This window comes from Notolabrus celidotus, chromosome 20 (assembly GCF_009762535.1).
Source record: "Notolabrus celidotus isolate fNotCel1 chromosome 20, fNotCel1.pri, whole genome shotgun sequence".
Classification (NCBI taxonomy): domain Eukaryota; kingdom Metazoa; phylum Chordata; class Actinopteri; order Labriformes; family Labridae; genus Notolabrus; species Notolabrus celidotus.
Window position 1 is genome coordinate 10,221,076 of NC_048291.1, and position 8,276 is coordinate 10,229,351.

The 8,276-nt window shown below is 38.1% G+C and overlaps 1 protein-coding gene across 3 annotated transcripts in view; it reads right to left on the reverse strand.

The window, feature by feature from the left end:
• The window catches only part of pitpnc1a (phosphatidylinositol transfer protein cytoplasmic 1a), a 60,898-nt gene that overhangs the window by 13,609 nt on the left and 39,013 nt on the right, over nt 1–8,276 (reverse strand). For all 3 annotated transcript variants that reach the window (XM_034710609.1, XM_034710608.1, XM_034710610.1), the window contains exons 3-4: nt 5,380–5,468; nt 2,685–2,692 (exon numbers count right to left, since the gene is read on the reverse strand). In XM_034710609.1, the coding sequence (XP_034566500.1) occupies nt 2,685–2,692; nt 5,380–5,468 (97 nt within the window). The remainder of the gene's footprint in view (nt 1–2,684; nt 2,693–5,379; nt 5,469–8,276) is intronic.

Genomic DNA, 8,276 nt, shown 5'->3' on the forward strand with positions numbered 1-8,276 from the left:
AGGCACAAAAGTAAGTGTTGCCGCGTCAACAACAAGTGTCCTCTGGAAACACTTCTGTTGTGTTGGGGTCTCTGCATCGCATTTTTCTAATGTGTTGTGTTGTGGTCTTTGCAGCGAGTTTTTCTAATGTGTTGTGATGTGGTCTCTGCATACCATTTTTCTAATGTGTTGTGATGTGGTCTCTGCATACCATTTTTCTAATGTGTTTTGTTGTGGTCTTTGCAGCGCGTTTTCTAAATGCTGCACATGTGTTGTCAAATTGATGAGGACGTTTTCTTAATTTGCTTGTGTTTTGTCTTTTTGCATGTGTTTTCTTCAGTTGCAGTGCTTTTAGCTCTCAGGGCCACCGTACATTCCTCTTATCATTTCTAGGTTCTTTGACAGAAGGTGCTCTGCTGTATTTGTTGTTCAACACCAAGACAGAGTCCTTGCATGGGTAAGCCTTCTCAGCCAATAATCCTGATTCTAATTCTGATCATATTGACATTTGCAACCTCTATGTAACCCAAGGCTGACCCACAAACCTGGAGGGATTACATGTTATTCCACCCGGCTAGTGGAAGTGAATGAATCAATACTTGAAGATAATTATTACTATTGGATACCCTTTGTGATTGGCTGAATAAAACAGGAAATAACGATGGGGTGGAAAGAGGGAGAAAAATGAATAGTAAAACACTTGATTTGGATTTAATCAAAGAGTCAGATCACACCATGTTTGATGGATGGCTGAAGTGAAATGTCACCCTGCGGAAAATGAAAAATCTGGGACAAGATGTTATTTGTGTTTTGATTAGATAAATGTTGCTGTGAGCACAATCTGATCAATGAAGGTCAGAATAACAAATGCAAAATGTCAGAAAACACAAACACTGTCTCCCTTTGTGGCACACACACATACTCTGTGAGTACAGCTAGAGAATCCCATTCTATCTCATGAACTGTTGTTCTCACAACGTTTTATCATTAACAATGATGACATGTAGAGAAATTCAGCATTTTAACATAAAAATAGAGTTCTAACATGCACGATACACCCCAATATTTATTTATTTATTTATTTTATATCATCCTGGAATGACCCTGTTGCCATCTGTCATAATCACACCGTGATCACACCATGTCGACCTGTCACCTCTACATAACATGTCCTTACTGACTGTATAATTACAACTATTTACACTAGGTGCAACATCTGTATATACTTATTACATTCTTAATTATATTCTTATTTTATTCCTCTATTTTTATTTTGTATCTTGAACTTTATTTAAATCAATCTCTATGTGTGTCTATTATTCTTGAACTACTCTTGCTAATATGTTTATGTTGCTGCAACAAACGAATTTCCCCCTGAGATCAATAAAGTATTATCTTATCTTATCTTATCCATATTTAGAGATAAACATTACTGTGCATTACTTGCGGCAAAAATAAATTGCAATCTCATTGTTGTCAGAGAATAAGAATTACCATACATGCCTTACAAGTGGCTGAGTTGCTTTTGGAGCAAAGTTGTTCACTCGGCAGCTCAGCTCAAAAGATGACATTGAAGCAAACTGATTTTTACAGAAGTTGAAGGTTTCAATTTGCCTAACTGATTTTTAAACAAAAATCAAGTTAATGGGGCACTGTCGGTCGTCACTTTAAGAGCGCGTCCCCTTTACAGGGGCTATAGTCGTCACAGTGGTCGTAGGTTCAACTCCGAGGCTCGACCTTTTGCTGCATGTCTTCTCCCGCTCTCTACTCCCCACGTTTCCTGTCTCTCTTCAGCTGTCCTATCAATAAAGGTGAAAATTCCCCAAAAATATTACGTTAAGTTAAGTTAAGTTAAGTTAATCAAAAAAGTAACACAGATAATGAATGATGAATGGATAAACGGACGTGTGCCTAGTCCCTGCACACTTTATTTTGTTAAAGCAATATTAAACAATGTCATTGTTCATAGCATAGTTTTTCACATATTGTGCAGGTCTAATGTACATACTCATATCCACGTAATACATGTTATGCTATGTTATGTATCTTATGTATTCTCAGCAATCTGATAGAGATGTATAAATTACTCAAATGCATTGGTTTGTTGGACAACCTTTAGCTCCGATTGCACTAATCATGCAATCAGTGGTTCGATTCCTTCTCTCGTCTGCACTTCTAAGTGTCCCTGGGCAAGATACTATTTCTGGAATTACCCCCAAAGGTACTGCTATTGGTGCGTGCCTTAATGAGTTGGATTGGATTAGATCTTGATGGACAGATTAGCGGATTCAGCCGTCAATATGTGGTTGTTGACATGTCGTGTGAAGCTCCTTCAGGCCAGAAAAGCAATACACAAAGCATTTCTTTTACCCTTTTGTACCTTTTTAGATTGCATGCAGAAGATCAAAAGATTATAACGAGAGCTAATCTGCTGTTGTTGCTAGTAAAGAAGTTTGTTGATGCCCAGTTAACAAAAATACAGATGTGTAAAGTGTGACAGATGGTGCATCACAAGGTCTGTTCATGTGACCATGAATTCTTGCTACACCTGCATTTTTAATCAGAAAAGGAACCAAACATCCATTTGTGACAGCTGCATTCATTCACAACAAAGTGCAGCCGTTCTCACCTTTAACCTCCACCACAAAGATTTACATGTCATCCCCCCCGCTCTGATTAATGTCTGTGCATGCGTGAGTACTCACCGTGTACTCTGAGTGTATTCCCAGCAGACGCAGTCAGAGTAATGGACAGAAACGGGAGATGTGTGATGGGGGCGGACACATTGATGACAGCAGGGGATCAAATAACATGAGCGAGATAAGAGGAGAAAAATTATTTAGTTTAAAATGGAAAAACACCTCAGTAAAAGCATTTTACAATAGATAAAGCATAGAACTGCTTTTTCTTTAAGCGGTGTGACTGATAAGTACAGTATATTATGAGCACTTTCCTTTCTTTGGATATATTCAGTCACGTGTTTGTCATATACCCATGCTAAACTACTAAAAAGCTGATCTGCAAATATCCTTACCATTGTAGTATTCAATATCTGCAAACAGAAATGCATTTAATGACTCCTTTTAAAAAAAATCATGGACCAAATTTCTCACTTAAAATTAGCCGCAATCAAACTCCTTTACATGTTCGCTTCTTTTAACAGATATTGTCATGAGTTACTTTAGTTTAGTTTTGTATTTTCCAAGTTTTGTGTTTCTTAGTAATTTCCTGTTTCATTCAATAGATCATGTTGTCTCGTTCATCTTTACTCTGGTTTGTTTTATATTTTCCATGTTGTGTATTTTAGTTGCCATTTCGTGTATTGTATTCTTGTATTTCTTGTGTGTATTTTCACTTGTGTTTCTTAGTTCAGTCTACACTGTGTCACAATTGAGGAAAAACTGAGGAGGACCCATGAGCAGAAATTAAACTTTTAATACTAAAAGAACAGAAGGTAAAAACAAACTTACTAAAATGTCCAAGATACTGAATCCAAATGATAACACTAGAAACACCGGGATAAGTGAACACTAGGAACACAAGGAAGACCTACAATGATCCAATACGGGACAGGGGAAACAGAGTAACTAAATACAGAGTAATTAACACAGGTGTGGAACACAGGACACAGGTGAAACTATTCAGGGTAATCAAAAAAGGAGGGCAACACACAAGGGCAGGAAGTAAAACTAAACTGGAAACAGGGATTCAGAACTACAAACTAAAACAGAACACAAGACTAGATTAAGAAACACAAGAAAATACAGACATGGCTCACTAAACACAAGGTAGACAAAGGATAACTTATATCATAGAATACACACAGGGAGAAACCAAGGTAAGAAACAAGGAAAAAAATAAACTACACATCAACTCATGACACACTGTTTCCTGTTTTATTGTAGATTACTTGTTCCTTGAGTGTCTGGTTTTACTTTCTGCCCTCCTGTGTTTCCCCTCCTGTTTGATTACTCTAATTAGTCTCACCTGTGTCTTTTGTCACACCTGTGTTGATTACCCTGTGTGTATTTAGGTTATCTGTTTCCCCTTTTCCTTTCCTCAGTTCATTGAGTACTGTCTTTCTCAGTCCCTCCATGTTTTCCAGTGTTTCTCATTTGGATTAGGCTTGTGGATTTTGTTGGATTAAAAAAAAAAAGTATCTCAGCTTTCATTTATTGAATCCTTTTTTTGTCTGCATTTGGGTCTTCTTTTTTTTTTGCCTCAAACGTAACGTAGATTTGATTACCGAAATAAAAAATCCCAAATAAACCTCAAAAATCTGAATAGCACAAATAATTGTGAACTAAAATATCCTTTGTATACATCTGTTACTTTAAAAAAAATAGAGAGAGGATTAACCACAGCTGAGCCATGTTATAGCAAAGCACCTCAAAGAGGAATTCCTTTCATGGAGGTGGGAATTGTATGACCACTTTGTAAGCGTTTAATGTGGTCTATTTTATTGATTGTTCAAGACTTAGATCTGAATCCACTTTAAAGTTACAACAGGTTTACAAATAAGAAAAAAAACTTTTCGATTTTGAAGACACACTGATCACAATTTAACCTACCAGTTGGTGGTAATGAAAAAATATCACTTCTTTTCAATCGAATATTTGTGATGATCGAAGAAAACATCAAAACAGATTAACTACTTTCTGACAAATTCCCAATTTCTGTGTCAAGAATGTTGTGGAACCTTCAAACCTGAGAGATATTGCACCGTAGATGACAAAAACACCACTTACAGGTGAACTCAGTGTGCCACAATAACAGATGAAAGGCTGCCAGTTACTGCTCTTATATAACACAACATACCAAGGTTTGACACTGAGATCGGTGTTGCAAATGCTAATGAGAGACTGTTATTTTCTTGTGCAGGGTTGACATGTACTTCAGTTGCTGCTGTGCTCATTGTGAACCACTCTGAAATAAATTGTTCCTTTTTAAATGTAACAGCTGTAAAACATTCAAGCCAACTATTGATCACAACCTGAAAACATGCCACAAACTCTGGATAATAAGCAAATCAGACCATCAGGTAAACTCGTACACCATCTTGAGATTTATTCTCTGTGGCTTAGCCCACACATAAGCATGTATTTTTAAAAACGAAGGTTTGCCTCCTCGGTTTGAGCCTGCCAACTTGGCAGGTGCGCAATACATATAGGTAACAACTGCCATGCACAAGTTGAGGTAATGTCAGCATCTTCCAAAACTTTCATTTTAGCTGTCTACAATGCCTCACAATGCTATAGAGGGAGCTTCTTATACACAACAGAGATGTTATTTTTTTAATCAGTCAGTTTTTGCTTCATAATCTTTGCTTCTATTGGTGATTACAGCAGAAGAAATGGCATGTATAATATTTCAGGATGTACAGGACAATTAAAGCATTACCTGTGATAGTGAATGGGTAATAGTTCCAAGCCTTTTCGGTGACGTAGAAGATTTTCGGGACCACAGCTCGGGCCCAGCTTGGCAGCTTGCTGAAACATAGAAAGACGAGTGAGAGGGTTTGTAAATTAAAGGAGTGGAAAAATAAAAAAGACAGAAAAGTTGTCTCGCTTCCTCCTTGAGAAGTAATGACAAATATCCAGCTGGCCATAATGGAGGCCATATAAGCAGCCATGATGGTGCCGGGGGAAGTTAATAACAATCATTAAACCCTCACAACCTGTGCTGGAGTTCCACCAGTTTGCTCCGTGATAAATACAGAGAGGGATAAAAAGGGTCAGGAAGTTAATAGAACAAGCTGTTTTCATCACAAATTGATTCTTAAAAGTTGCACGTGTTTGGGCGTCCAATCAAAATTCAAATGATTCCTGAGGAAGGTGAAACCTTGGTAGCTGGAGGGAAATTGTTCCGTCACATATTAGAGAGATGCATGAATGCAGAGGTGAATGAGGCAGTTTTTTCAAAGATGGAAAGCAACCGAGTACAACTACTTTGTCACTGAACTTAAGCACTTTTCATGTATCTGGACTGAACTTGGTTCTGTATGGTGGTGCAGTAGTTAGCACTGTTTCCTCACTGCAAGACGGTGCCCAGTTCAAAATCCTGGTTAGGGTTATTATGAGTGCACTTTGCATGTTCCCCACTGTGCATTTGTGGGTTCTCTCTTTGTACCCGGCTTCCTCCAACAATCCAAAGACATTCTTGTTAGGTTAATTGGTGACTCTAAATTGCCTGGATGGGTAAGTGTAAGTGTGTCTGTGTGTGCTCTCTGTAAGCCCTGTAATTGGTGACCTGTCCTGAGTGTATCCGGCCTCTTTGAATGACAGCTGAGACAGACTCCAGCGACCCAGCGACCCTGAGTGGGACAAGCGGTATAGATGATGGATGGATGGATGTACTCAATTAGAAAATGTCTTTTTCTCACAACTTTTAACTTGAACACCCTATATTGTGGAACACAGGCTTATGTCTTTAAGTTAAATGCATTTGAGTCAAATGTAACATTGTTTTCATTTTGAATCACTGCATGCTGCCTTACAAGACTAAGACAGACTTTCTACCCAAAGTGATGCGCCTTCAGGAGCACACATTGTGTAAGACAAACACTGGATGACAAAAACAATGAAAGACAAAAAAAAACAGAGTATAACTACACTCCAGAGAAGTGGCCCTTTATGAAAATAGCCACATGGATAACAGTGAACAAGACCACATTTTAGATGACATGAAAGCAGATTTTGAGCAGTAAGACATTCCTCATCTAACCAACTTACACATTGATGCAAAATAAATGCTCATTGCTTTCAGTGAAGTGTTATTTTATCTTAATCTAGTGGAAAAAATAATATGTCTGATATGATATTGTGCAGGGTGGCACAATGGCTCACTGGCACTCTTACAAAATTTCGGGAATTCAGTATCAGCAATGTGTTCAACTTATACTTATAAAATTTAGTAGATGTTTAAATCGTGTCTAAAAAAGTCAAAAAGCCTCTTGGGCGCATGAAGTAAAACCTACAGGAAGATGGTAATTTTTATTATTTTTGTAGTCATTTTGTAGTATTATTTAGTAATCTCCTTGACATCACCCGTTGGTTTTTAAGCATAGTGTGAGGCCGCACAGAGTAAATGTCAGGAGCAAATGAGACTAGCATTTTTTATGTTATTTGGCTTGTGAGTAAAACATTTAAAGGGCCAAACATGTTGTGGAGTAGAGTTATTGTTGCACAGAATCAGCTTGTAGAAGTGTCCTTTAGAGCAGGGGTTCCCAAAGTGTGGACCGGGAACCCCTGGGGGGTCACGAGACACTCATTTGGGGTCGCAAGATGTCTTCCAGAATTGTTTTTCTTTTTTTAAATGATCTAAAGATGCCTATTTTAACAATTATTCTAAAAAAAATTGACAAAAATAGTTAAATTTCAAATAAAATCTTGCAAAATCAAAAATGCTTCATTAGTTTTCTGTCTTTCTTTGTTGCCTGATGACTCTTAAGGTTAGGGTAAGTTAACAAGGAATTAATAGAAGCATCAGTAGCAGCAAGTTAATTCACAGCACCACAGGAAATACAGCCAGGTGTGCATGATGGTGCTTAATTTTCTGCAGGCCAGCTAAATGAAGTATGAAACAGCATTTAATCACTTCGTGGGGGTCTCTGGTATCTATCTTGGGGGTCGCAAGCTGAAAAGTTTGGGAACCCCTGCTTTAGAGAGACCATTTTCACTACTTTACAGTGAGGACATTTCAGAGCATGTAGCATGTTTTTAACACTATAATCTCAAAGCTTAATCCGTAAGGCAACTGGACTCGTAGAAATTCTTGAAGACATCTCCTCCGAAAGGCTTCTTCAGAACTGAAGAAGCCTTTCGGAGGAGAGGTGAAACGTCTTCAAGGATTTCTACCAGTCCAGTCGCCTAACAGATTAAGTTTTGAAGTACCATGACCTGGATGACTGAGAACCTTCACAGACAACACTATAATCTGTTTAAACAAAACTATCTGAACCTTTACTGAAGTTCAAAAAAGTACTTTTTTGTGACTTTTTTAAATGTGTAAGTAATAAAAGATTTTTCATTGAAGATTAGATTACTGCAATCCATAACGCATTTGATCCAAGTTGTCTGAATACAAGACAATCATGAACAGCACTTCCACTTCCCGTCTTACTTTGTATCCAGCAGTTGGAATTGAACGTGCAGATTATACTGAGTGTCTACGTGTGTGACGCTCTGGGACACAAGACAGACAGCTCACTCCCGTCTCTCTCGCCAATGGACTGTCAAACCACAACGGGAGTATCCAGACACAGCACACTTGTCGCATGTCCTCACACTGCCTCAACC